General features: G+C 42.0%; 1 protein-coding gene across 1 annotated transcript in view; it reads left to right on the forward strand.

Moving 5' to 3' along the window:
* Positions 1–13,448, forward strand: part of Tenm3 (teneurin transmembrane protein 3) — a 590,659-nt gene that overhangs the window by 557,817 nt on the left and 19,394 nt on the right. Inside the window, exons 23-24 of the mRNA XM_027391059.2 lie at positions 9,991–10,166; positions 12,215–12,450. Coding sequence (XP_027246860.1) covers positions 9,991–10,166; positions 12,215–12,450 — 412 coding nt within the window. The remainder of the gene's footprint in view (positions 1–9,990; positions 10,167–12,214; positions 12,451–13,448) is intronic.

The following is a 13,448-nucleotide window of genomic DNA, read 5'->3' on the forward strand; positions in this document are numbered from 1 at the left end:
CACATTTCTTCTTCTACTATAGTCATAAAAATCAATTCCTCTGTAAATAGTACTGAAAAATCAACTAAAATGAGTTAAAATTTACAAAGAGTTGTTGGGTTTCAATCAAGATTATTAATTGTTCTTCCTTCTTACCCTGTGTCATAAGATGGGGGTCCCCTACTGCCTCACAGGAGGAAAGCCAGGCTGTGGCAGCTGGTGCACAGAATACAGGCACCACTGTTGCCTTCACGAAGGTTGACTCAGAAGACAAGGGTGCTCTGCCTAAGCTGATGGAAGCTGTCAGGCCAATTACAACAACAGATACATTGAGATCCACCGTCACTGGGGAGGCAGTGTGTTGGGTCCAAAATCCTGTGACTCCCCTTGCACAGCTGGAAAAGGCCAAAAAGGGCAAAGGCCAAACAACTCGCCACTAAGCTAGACACAATGTTAAGTTTTCTGTACATAAATATAATTACAAAATTATCCTCCAGAAAAGGAAATTAAAAATAAAGCAAGCATTTTTCCATGCCAGTGTTGTACTAGTTACCAGAGAGGATTGGGGGTTGGGGTTGGAGAATGATTCCCTTCTTAAAGCTCTTATCAGCCACCAATAAGATAAGTAAGTCTCTAACTTAGGATACATAGGTGATTTCCTAAGCAGAAGAGACTTCGTTTCCAAAACTAGACTTGTAGCAGTTTCTCTGATGCTGGTGGTTGTTCTGTCCCTATTGTAATTCTTTTAAAAAGTAGCTGCTATTTTCAGATATACCACTAGGATACAGCATCCAAAGGCTTTCACTCAGCTCTGATATCTCAGGGATTGAATAATTATCTCTAAGTGGTTGTCTATGACCCCCTCCTGACTTTCTGGACAGCAGAAAGAAGGCCCACTGTGTAACTGTGAAGGTCCACTGTGTGACTGTGAAGAAAGCCCACTATGTGACTGTGATCCACTGTATGAGTGTGAAGGCCCATTGTGTGACTATTCTCTAATAAACCTAGTTACATGGTTTTGTTTTGGGGTTGCTTTTGGGTTTTGTGGTTGCTGTTTTTCAGACAGGGTCATTCTCTGCAATCCCGGATTCCCTGTAAATTGCTCCATAAACCATACTGGCCTAGATCTCACAGAGATCCACCTGCCTCTGCCTCCCAGGTGCTGGGATTAAAGACGTGTGCCATCACCACCAGGCAACATGTCCTACTCTTTTAAAAAACAATTGCCCTGTGCTATAATTTCTTAGCTAAAGTAATTCCAGAGAGACCACAAGGATCTCACCTGCTAAAAAATGTATTATTTAAAAAGCTCATACCCAAAGTGAAACCACAGTTCTTACACTTGAGTGCACACAGAAGCAAGTCTAGTGTGTAGCATTGGGCGATGGAATAAATTATTTACTAGGAAATGACATTTCGCAGCTCTCTGCTTGCTTGCCCACATAAAATACAAGGGTTTGGGCCTATCTAGAGGCGCTTCTTCTGGCTGAAGAAGAAAACATAGGGGGAAAGCTATGAATTCTAACGGATCTGCACACGCACATCAGCAGGTTAGTGGCAATTTTCCTGTCTTGGGAGTTAGAATATTTGGAGCTGGGTGTTTGTGGAGCTGCTTGATCGTTGGTGAGCTATATTCAGATTTACAGAGCAAATAAATGAGTTTCAGTGTTTCCCCATTTCTGTAGGTATATATGGGTCTCCAGCTCCTCATTTGGGTTCTTTATTGTCCCTCATTCAAGCTTTGCAATTTCAGAATGAGCTTCTGAACCATTTCTTTATAATGAACCTAACTCTGTGCCCATGACACAGACCCACAACCCACCCACCCCCACCTATTCTGATACCCTGGGAGAGTGTGGGAGATAGGACTTCAAAGAAGAGTGGGTTATAAATGGCACCCGTAGGGCACTTTCTAATCCAAGACAGTATACAGAAGGCACAAATAACATAGGAAAACTCAAGGGTAATTATTCCAAATTAGGAAAGATGCATCCTTGCTTGTTGACAAGGAATCCGGCTGGAATCACCCAACAGTGGTATGTTCTTATACGGGCATCCCCTCTGATCACGACTGATGAAGGAACTGATTAGAGGTAGCTTCCACCTGATGGAATGGGGATATCCCCTTCTTTGAAAAGCATGTGACAAACCACAGGTCATTGTTATTTCTGTCTGTAAGCTGCATTAAGAATTAAGTCCCCATTTTACAAGTAATGCAACTTACAGTGATATTTGATATCAACTCCCTTTGATATTTCCCACGTCTTTCTACCTTTGTGAAAGACAGTATCTAGGAACTCAGGGCTGGCTTTGGAGTGATTTCAACAGCAGATCATTGAAAACTATGGGGAAATTCTAGCACTGCTTTCCATTGTTTGCTGTTTTGTTTAATTCTCTGGTAGTTTTTTGCCTGTATCAGGAAGTCAGTGAGAAGTGTGTAGATAGTTAAATACAGTCACTACGGTACATTTCAAACATCCACCTGAACACTATAAAGGCAATACTGTCATCAATATTTGATTTATTCCAATTCCTCCTTTCTGTATTCTAGATTTAAAAAAAAGAAGCAAGAACAGTAACTAGTTTTTCAGAGTCTGTCACATCAGCTGCAATGTGGAAATGTTTCCGTTGCAGCAAAGCTACATTAACTCTTTCAGTGTGATCCATTCAGCAAATTAATGTTCTTGAGGTGCTAAATTACTCCATAATGGCTCAAAAAGCAGTAATTCAGCCTCTGAATGTGGACTTCCCTCTGTAAAACAACTGCCTACATTGGGTAGGTGCTCTGATCGCCTCATATGGCACTTCATCAGCATCCCTTGCAAAGCAATTATCAGACAATTTACCCAAAGACCAAGACACACACTCTACACTCTAAATGGTCATTTGAGAAGAAGAGATTCTCATGTGACAGATCAGGATAGCTTTCCCTTTTCACTGTCATGGAGCTAAAGATTGACAATTGAGAATTTTCTAGAATTGTGGGTCATCTCCAATTCATGTTTGAGATAGTGAAATGAAAGCCTGTACAGAAGTCCTCATTCCTTCCTCCTCGCTCTTTGGCTTTCCCAGGGATGCATTGCAAATAGTAAAAGCCTCTTGTTTATATGTCTGGGCCCAGGAGTCCTTTCCAGACATCCACAGCCTAGAGATGTTGACCTGAGGATAACATTACACTTCTCTCAAGCCATGTCAAGGCAAAGTTCTTAATTACTGCATTACAACAGAAAACTGATTAGCAAACTGTTAGATATTTCAAAATTCTGAGGCTCTAGTAAGGAGAGAATTTTGGTTGAATGGGAAAGGCTCTGGAATAGAGTAAAAACCTTGACTCCAGGACCAATTTTGTCACTCCCAACTGTTACGTTTGGGAAGCCACAGACCCACCCTTATTTATGAAATGAAAGGTTTCTCAGTAATGAAAAAAATCCCTTCTTACTGTAACAAATCTGTGATTCTATCATCCTTCCTATTTCTCTTGGCCTCTGTAACACTTATCCCATAAGAAACATTTACTAGAAGTTGACTATTTCCTTTGCTGAAACACTGATACATACTGCATCTCTGTTGAAACTAGAGTCTTGTGTATTGCTGTGCTGGTGGTGACAACAACCACCCAGTGATAAATGAAATTCCCGTGTAGAATACCTACCTTCAAAAAAGTTTTCTCCTCATCCCAGTCTTTCCCTTTTCCTCATGCACATCTATTTCCTGGGCATTGGGTCCAGTGTGTGTGTGTGTGTGTGTGTGTGTGTGTGTGTGTGTGTGTATAAAAAGAGAACAAAAAAGGATGAGTTTGCCCCCTGCACACTTCTAGAACTGGTGGAATATATCCAGGACGATGTTCAATAGAGCAAAAATTCCTCATGATGAACGGTCCAGCAATTCTACATTTCAAAACCTACATAAACATTCATGCTCCTCAGCCAGCACACAATTTTGAAAGGTGGGAGGGGATGAATCCTTTGAGCCCCTAAGGGAACTCTTTCTGGACCTCTCTGGTTAGATGACTGTGTCTCAAGGCCTATGCGTTATCACTCTGTCAGTTCTCCTATACAGGTTATGACTATGCAAAGAAAGAGGCATTGGGTCACCTTTCTTGAATATGATCCTTGAAAAAAAAAATGATTTCTGGGGCCATCTCTCGCTGTACTGCATGTTCAAAAGGGCTGCCTGAGCTACAAGAGGAAAGTCTGCTGTTGTCTATCTTCTCTGAACTCGTGCTATCTGAAGAGCTCAGAGCAAAGAGAAAATGGCAAGGTGCCTGCAGACTACTGCCCTTGGTGGTTTTGTGGAACAAGCACAGGTTAGACCCTGTCACTTAAGAGAGACTTCCTAAGGAAACTCAACCAAGCAATTGTAAACTGGTGTAGCCCACTCTCTCCTGTCTGCTCACATCTCAAGATCCCCTGAGCAGGCGACAGAAAATTTGTGTTAAAACAAAACAGTGCATTCTTTGGTCTTCCTTGATTGCCTCTTTTCATGTCACTTTGATAATAGGTACATATGAGAAGACCCTGTCACCTTGAAGTCACTTGATTCCTCTACTTATCATGATGTTAGCTGCTTTTTCTAATGTCTCTCCAATTTTTGAGGATTTCCTATTGAATTCAAAAGAAATAAAAATTTGCAAAATAATTGGACTTAGTGTTACAAATCACATTATTATTAACATCAGAATGCCAAACCAGCCCACCATCCAAGTATAAATGAGTTCTGTTCTGGTTTGCTATTGGTTTGCAAGTCCTGCATCAAGAATGAGGCTCAAGGAATGACTCCTACTTCATTTTTAGTTCTGATAAGGTGGTAATTGTGTCATTTACCATAGTGATGGATAGGTTGTTTTAAATTAGCACTATAAGGGAAATTGTCACAGCAGGTTGCAACAATGAGTATATCTTATTTTTGTTTTTACTGGCTCGATTGAAAGGAAATTTAAGCTATTAGATGTAGAAGATGGGCAGTAAAGCAGAGCCCATGAGTCTTTTAGGGAAAGCTTACTGTGATTCAAGTCTGGAAGCCAATCCATATACCTACTGAGATAAAGTAGAAGGCCCTGGGAAGATGAGAAAGTCCATCTACAACTATATTTGAACATTCTACTAAAGAATCCATTTTAACAGAAGCACTGAAGTCAAGCAAGTTTTAAAGTTTTGGAGAACTGCAAATGGTTTCCACTTGAATAAATTTACAGTATCAGTAGTCTATTGACATAGAGTTGTTAAGAGTGTAGCTTAGTCAGTGTTTCTCTCAAATGAAAATCTACTGCAGATATTTAAACAAAGGCGTATTATAGTTATAGTGTTCCAGTTATATACCAGTAAGTGTGGGGAGAGGCAGGTACACCAGTTGTCAAAGTCCAGGGCAGCTGTGGGAATGGGAATGTAAGTGTGTGAAAGAAATTATGAAGGAAAAATGAAAAGTTGTGCATGTCTGGATGGGAAGTAGAGAGAAGATCTCATCTCAGGATGAGAACTGGGGATGACTGGGGTTATGACTCTGAGGCATTTACTAATAATCTCTCTGCCTAGGAAACATAAAAGGAGTTTTGAAAATGCTCTCCAAAAGCTAAAGTAGCAAGCCTAGGCAAAAATGCAATCAAAATTAAAGTCAAATAAATAGATAGCCATAAAAAGGGTACCCCTTTGCTGCAAGAGCAAAAGGTCGGTAAGAGCCTGAGGGAGAGTGTCTTTTCTAAGCAGAGTCCTTTGTGAAGAGGGGTCAGCTGGGAGCAGAGAAGAATGTGCTGTGTGATGAATCTGGAGCGATGAGGCTACTAGATGAGCGGAGTAGTGAACATGAAGTTGATGTTCTATTCAAATTCCCTAGAGCCTATTGCATTGTAAATTCAAAAGGCTAATAAAAGAAAAACTACATCTCTAATATAGGAATGAGTTGGGGAGGTCTAGTGTGCTGAGGCCAAGCCACTAACATTAAGCAGAACTGCAGAGCTTCACATAACAGAGGCAATGTCCAGCAGTATATGGACTAGATGGAAAGGTCTCTGATCTCCCAGGGTCAGAGCATTTAAGTTGGTAATTGCTGGTACATTGCCTGCATTGCCTGAGGTATATATATATGATTCTTTTGTTTCAACTCCTTACCCAGAATCCTCTGGTCACTTTAAAATCTCTCACTTGTCTCATTTTCGTTTCTCTTTGACAAGGGACCTAGCCTGTGAAAAAGTCTTCACTGAAATGAAGACCTAAATAAGGCTGATAATTCTGTTCATGATTCTTTTGTGGGGGTTCATAGCACAACACCCAAAGGCCTGGCATAATTTATCGTGCTGAGTGCTGTAAGTTGAAAGGAAACTAGGAAAGTTCTGACCTCTTCCCACCTTCCTTTCTCCTTCCTCCCCTCTAGAAGCATGTCATAGAACCTGGAAGTCCTCTTCCCCAAGATGGGTCACAGAAACTGTGGTTCCTTTCCTTGTAATACTGAAGGGGTCCCTCTCTGTCCTTTCTGCTCTTAAAGTAGGCCACAATACCCTCATTCCAGTCCCTACCTAAGGAGACCTGGTAGAATCTGAACAAACAGAGAGAGGCCTTGTTTTTCTGGTCCCTCCATTCATCACCATCAGGTCATATATGTCTTGTCCAATAACATCTGCCCTGCTGGCCCTGCTTCATCCGAAATAAACATAAAAGTACACACAGGAGTAACCACACACACACACACACACACACTCACACACACACACACACACACACACACACACACACACACACACCTCATATCCCTTGTAATAAGCAAGGGGTGGTACTAACAGCCTCTTGGCCTGAAATCAGGCCCTTTCTGCCTTCAGTATGATTAAATAATCTGTTTATGAAACAGTGGGGTTAAAAAATGGTAGCTCTTTACTTGAAAGCCCTCTTTGGTCCCCGATGTTTTCCCTATGTTTTGAGTAATCAGCAAGTCTAGGGAACTCTCGCTGCCTGCCCTGACACCTCATGATAAGCTCCCTCAGTGCTACCTGTCACAGTCAGCCTTATTGAAATTTTGGTTTCCTAAAAGCCTTCCTCAACGCAGCATCCCCGTGATGAAGCCTGCTGGAGGCCTGACTCTCCTACAGAGTTCCGATGTGAAGATTCCCAGCCCCTAAAGGCTCAGTGTCTTAACTTACCTTTCTCCCAGTCCTAACAGCTTCACTGATGAGTACCCCAGACCTCCAGTACTCTCAACTCCCTCATCCCTACCCCACCCAGTCCTAGGATAGCAGAGATAACATCTCTGCCTACTTTCTGGTCCCTCTGGGGATTCCTGGTTCCCAGGGGACACTCAATGTTAGGAGGCTAGCTCACATATGTGACTATTTTGTATTCTTGTTGGATTCTCAGTACCCTTATACTGATGGGTAACTAGACAAGAAGATACCCTGATGGCTCTTACTCATTCCTGGCCATCCTTCTTCACACACTGCCATCCTGTTAATGCCTTAACTTAGATTTAACCACTTGTCCCGAAAACACATATTCAGAACTTCTGGGGCCAAACTGTTAAACTGGGCCATTGGGGAGCCCGCTTATCCTTATGTTGTTCTAACTGTACCATCTCCAGAGGTTACTTGTATTTTTATTTCCCAAAGAACCAAAGGCTAACAGGTTGCCTTCTGAATGCTCAGCATCCTGGGCTGGATCGCTGTGTGCTCAGCCTCCTGTGATAGAAAATGCCTGCCCAGCAGGAAATGGAATGAGTGGTAAGCCAATGAAAGCATCAAGTCAAAGGTTGGCATGGCAAAATGCTTTCTGCAGGAGAAAGGTGAAGTTTCTGCTTGAGATTGAATGGGGCTGGGAAATACAAACCGGTGAAAGGGCAGGTCAGCAGCTACGGCAAGAATGAATCGGCGCTGCTGGCGAGTAGGATGGTGTGTGTATAAAGCACAGTTCTCAACTTTGAGTCGTGGCCCTGTCATTTACAGAAAGGACAATGGGCCTGGGGTCAGGTGCCTTACAGTTCCACTGCCAGCTCAGCCATGAGAGCCTGAACAAGTGATGTAATCACATCATCTTCATCTTGCCATTTACAAGATGGGGGAGGGCTAATGCGATACAGAATGATGTTGAACTCTAAAGGACTCAGGAACTGGGAACAGTACAATGTGATGCAAGAGTTATACCGATATAAGCCTCGACTTGAGACTGATTCTGTCCATAATTCTATATTTCCACTGTGCCATGTGAATGAGCCTGCGCCTGCTTGTTTCGAGATCAATAATATCTTCAGAAAAGCAGTGACAGCAGTAAACTATTTTGGATTTCTTTCATTTATGCCTTAATCTTCTCGGGGCTCTGGGATTGCTGAGGAGGGAAAGACATCTGCTTTGTTTCTTTGGTGCTGCCTTTTCTGAGTCCAAGCAATGATGACGCTTAATGGTGCCTTCATGTCTCCCCTCCTCCATCTCCCCCACTTCCTCCTGAGTGCCCATTCCCATCACGGCAGCTGCGTGGCAGGCTGTCAGACCATGTCAGTCAAACCTGAGATCTCACTGACCCTGAGCCCCCTGAGTTAATGGGTCAGCACACCACCAGGCACCGAGCAGACCTCTGTCTTCGCCATCTTTATTGTCTGGGATCGTCTACCGGCAAACAACATTTGCTTGCTTTTCTGCCCTGCGTTCCGTTTTGCTCTGTATTTATACTTATTGTTATGATTGTATGCTTGCCCACCCAGGCCCTCTTTGTCCTCATCTAAAAACATCAATTCTCAACTATCACTGATTCTGAGCTTGCTACAAGGAAGCTTCTAAAGTTTTCATTGAGAATTTCGAATTTTTTTTCCCTATTCAGATAATGTGGTCATCTTTTTACAGTTTCCACTGGTGATGCCACAAGTGGAAGATTCAGAAAAATTGAGTTCTTAGTCAAGTGTTGTTCCTGTAGTACATTTTTATTATCACGGCATGGTATTTAAAATGGACCCTAACATTTAAATAAGCTTCCCATATTTGTATGCTAAAAAATAGGCATGTAATAAAATATCAAAGAACTGTTAAATGTCAGGAAATACCGTATCTCATTTCACTAAACATAATAAGTCACTTGCGATAGCTCACAGTCCTCAAATAGCAATACAGACGAGAGACGTTGGGGGCTGGAGAGATGGCTCAGCAGTTAGGACCACTTGCTCCTCTTCTAAAGGAGTTCCAGCACCCACAGCAGGAACTCTAGATCCATGGGGGTCCTACACCCTCTTCTGGATTCTATGGGCACCCACATACATGTGCACATACCCCAACATGTACACGTAATTAAAAATAAATCTTTTTTCTAGAAAAATAAAAAAACAGTAATCTTTTAGAATGACTGTCACTGTCACTACCACCAAAGTCCTAATTTCCCATAAATTACATCAATCACTGAGATGTTGTTAAAGTCTTTAGAGCTAGGAAAGCAGCTTAGCCACAGAGCATTTGCCTAGCTTTCACTAAGTTCTGGGCACCAGCCCCGACACTGTCCAAAGAGTCTTTAAAAGGCTTTCCTTCCTTCTAGTTAATGTGTTGAAAAATGTGTCGAGATGCTAAAATAATACTTTAAAATGTGTTTGAAGGGAGGACATGCATGTATGTCTGTGTGTATGTATGTATGTATGTATGTATGTATGTATGTTGCATGGTCATGGAGGGCTTGGTTGATAAAACTTTAAAAGCACAGAGCACTGAATTACTTGGTGGAAATTTGAGGGAATACTAAGGAATTTAATATCAGCAAACATGTTCCCTTTGAAACAGCAAATTAGATGTGCAGGTGGGTTTTGGTCACACTTCAAAGACTAAAATGCTGAGATGGAGAACTATTCTGTTTACCCTTGCTCTCACCAGTGAGATTTTTCCACGTTAAACAGGCTTCTGATTACTTCAAAGCGTGTTTGAAGTCCTCGCTCGGCACAGCTCATGCACAAAGACAAATACTCCTCCAAATTTGTGCTGCTAATACTGGTATTCCGTAAATGTATAGGTAAAAAGGGCCAGCCATTTCCTTGTTAACACCACACGATGACTCTCTCATTCAGCTATGACAGTGAAGGTCGCCTAACGAATGTTACATTTCCAACCGGCGTGGTTACAAACTTACACGGAGATATGGACAAGGCTATCACGGTGGACATTGAGTCATCCAGCCGAGACGAAGACGTCAGCATCACTTCCAATCTGTCCTCAATCGATTCTTTCTACACCATGGTTCAAGGTAAAGGCAAAGCAGAATTTGAAATGAATAATGAGCAAGTTATCAGTGGCATCCAAGTAGAGTGTGGACCTTCGTGATCTAAGATAAGCCAGATGAAAGGAAGGGAATGCAGGAACATTTAGACACAGTAGTGAAATAGTCAAGGCCCTGCAGGCAGTATTATATGTATACACACACACACACACACACACACACACACACACACACACACACACACACACGCACGCACGCACGCACTCACGTGTATAAAATAATGTAAAATAATTCTAGCCTTGAAAAATGTCTTTTTCCATTCTTATTTAATTTAACAACTTAATTCCAGCTCTTGGTATGTGCCACCCTGCCAGGTTTTCAGAGCATGCCTTTTTCAATGCCATCTCACTGCAGTACCTTGAGGTGAGGTGCTGTGATCCACCAGGATGTAGTATTGGAAGCCACATACAATGATGATTTTACCCCAGGTTTGTGTAGTATCTGAACTCTTCCACAGCTTGGAATGATTAAACCTTCGGTAAACCTCTCCTACTCTGCTTGGATTGACTTGCTGTTTTTATTTCTTTTTGTTTTCTTTTTAAAAATATATCCAGAGTTATTTTACCTTCATTATAGTGGCTGTTCTTTAAACTATTAAGAGCCTGCCTGCTAAGGCCATAGCCTGGGGGAATCCAGTTCCCTCAGACAGTAGCTCTGTTGCTGCCACTAAAGGTAGCTTTAACTAAATCTCTATTGTTCTAATAAAAAGAGATTCAAAGGCTAGAGTGAAAACCCATGAGCTCGGAGAGTTGGAATAGCAACTGGCTAATGTTCTTTCTTTGTTGGCAACCTGGAAGCCACTCCCTTCCACACCACCCCAACCAAAAATCAAAACAAACAAACAAAAAAATGTTAAGTTCTTCCTTGCTACTTCCTGCCAACCAGTTGCTAACCCTGCCTCTCTGAGCCCAGGTTAATTTTATTAATTAGTGAAAATGCCACACACCTTTACATAGTTAACAAATGCAGCATAAACAAATGTAACGCATCTTTGCCTAGTTAAAATAATATTCCTCAACACATCAGGCAACCTCTGCAATCTTCTAAAAGCAATATTTCTTACTTGTATTTCTTCAGTGAATGGTCCTATATTACTCCAAAGTCTTATACTGAGACAGAGGCACCAGTCTATAATATGAAAGGGTTTTTTGTATAAAACATTAAGTGGGTTCATTTTCTTCAAAGTCGGTTTTGGGGAGAATATCACTTTGAGTACACAAGCTACAGATACTGACTTTTCCAAAGTGTCTTTGAGAAAAGACAACAGGATGCACATGGGTGGGGGGGCAGGGATTCCTCTAAGATCCTAGAGGTGGACATGCTGCCTACTCAAAGGGTACATGCTTGGTCTACTGATCACCCCAAAGGAGTCACTGGTACTTTTAAATTCTCCTAATGTTCGCCTTTGATATTCAGCCAAAACTTTGGTAGCTTGAAATACCACAAGTCCAAGCTGTCCTCAACTCTCTGGAAGGACATCTGTATTCATTATTGTTCTCACCACCATGAGAAAAACACAATGATAGAAGCAACGGAAGGAAGGACTTATTTAGCTAACAGGTCCAGACCATGGCTACTTGCCATGAGATTGGGCAAAGACATCATGGCAATGGAAACACAGAGTAGAAGAGATTCTTCTCCTCATGGTATACTAGAAGGAGATAGGGGAAGGGAAGAGGAAGGAAAGGAGAGAGAGAGAGACAGGAAAAGAGGGAGGGGAAGAAGGTAGGTAAGTAGGATGGTATTAAGTACCTGCCCTAGGGATGTACTTTAGGGTGGTACAGACAAGGTACTACCTAAAATTATCAGAGACTCCAAAACTAACCTCACCTAACCTAAATCTTTTTTGAAAGGACACTAGCTATCCAGACATAACAACATCATTAAGTACCCCTTTTGCTTTTGTAAGTGGGCCTCAACGTTTTAGAAATATTTGTCAGTTCTGAATGCACTCCTGTCCGATGTTTAATATAGACGGAATAGTTCATGGTTTTCTCTGCTTCTCGTTTTTTTAGACCAGTTAAGAAACAGTTACCAGATTGGTTACGACGGCTCCCTTAGAATCATCTATGCCAGCGGTCTAGACTCACACTACCAGACGGAACCCCACGTTCTGGCTGGCACCGCGAATCCCACAGTGGCCAAAAGGAACATGACTCTTCCCGGTGAGAACGGACAGAATCTGGTAGAATGGAGATTCCGGAAAGAACAAGCCCAAGGCAAAGTCAACGTTTTCGGCCGAAAGCTCAGGGTAAGTAATACTGGGAGAGAAAGAGGAGGATGTCCAGCTCCATGCTCTATCCAACGCTGCTCTGTGTATACAGTCTGCCTGCATGGGCGAGACTCGCCACCTGCCACCCTCATCTGTCTACAAAAGTCATGCCAGCCATCAAAACCTTCAAATGATTAAAAGGAAATTTTTCTCTGAGAAATTTAGAAATTGCATAAAACACACTTCCAGATGCACGGTTTTGGTTATCAGCTGAACCTTGTCTTGCTAATGTCACCCTAACTTAGGACCATAATCTTCCTTCTCTCACTCTTGTTAGCCGTGATGGCTTCATTCCTGCAGAGATGGGCATAAGTTAGAATTGGTTTAAATATTCACAGTTTTCAAAGAGTGTTGAAGGAAACAGGCCAGCCATTGAGAGGAGACGTCTTTCTTTGCAGTCTCCATATGTTTGAACTGTGGTTTGGACGTGTATTAAGACTTCAAGCCACTTTGATGATCCCCCGTGGAGGGCTTTACTATCCCTGGGGAGTGGGTGGGGGTGGGTTAGGGGGTCAGTGGGGAGGATGAGAGGGCAAGGGAATGGGGGGATGGACATGTAAATAAAAAAAAAGACTTCCAGCCTCAGAACCTCTCTCCATGCTGTCTCCTCGCAAAGGACAAAACCCCCACCTTTTATTGGTTTCTTTATGAGAAATGTGGTGTTTCTCATTATGCTGGTATAATTGAGCTTTGCAAAATGGTCTCTGCATTTACTTGTTGTTGTTTTTTTTTTTTTTTATCACTCTTACATTTCAGGCCAAATGCATCTGGAAGGCAAGCTGTGATTTATGGTAGCTATTGGGTAAAGACAATGTAGATTAAACACTGAAGCGTGGGTTGCAAGAAATCACCTTCAGCCACAGTAAAGAGAATCTGATTCATTCTTTATATTAGCAAACAGAATTTTAGTTCATCAGGTAAATGTAGATGATTCTCCCCAACATTACCACTAAAAAAATTGCCATTAAAAAAATAAA

This window comes from Cricetulus griseus (assembly GCF_003668045.3).
Source record: "Cricetulus griseus strain 17A/GY chromosome 1 unlocalized genomic scaffold, alternate assembly CriGri-PICRH-1.0 chr1_1, whole genome shotgun sequence".
Classification (NCBI taxonomy): domain Eukaryota; kingdom Metazoa; phylum Chordata; class Mammalia; order Rodentia; family Cricetidae; genus Cricetulus; species Cricetulus griseus.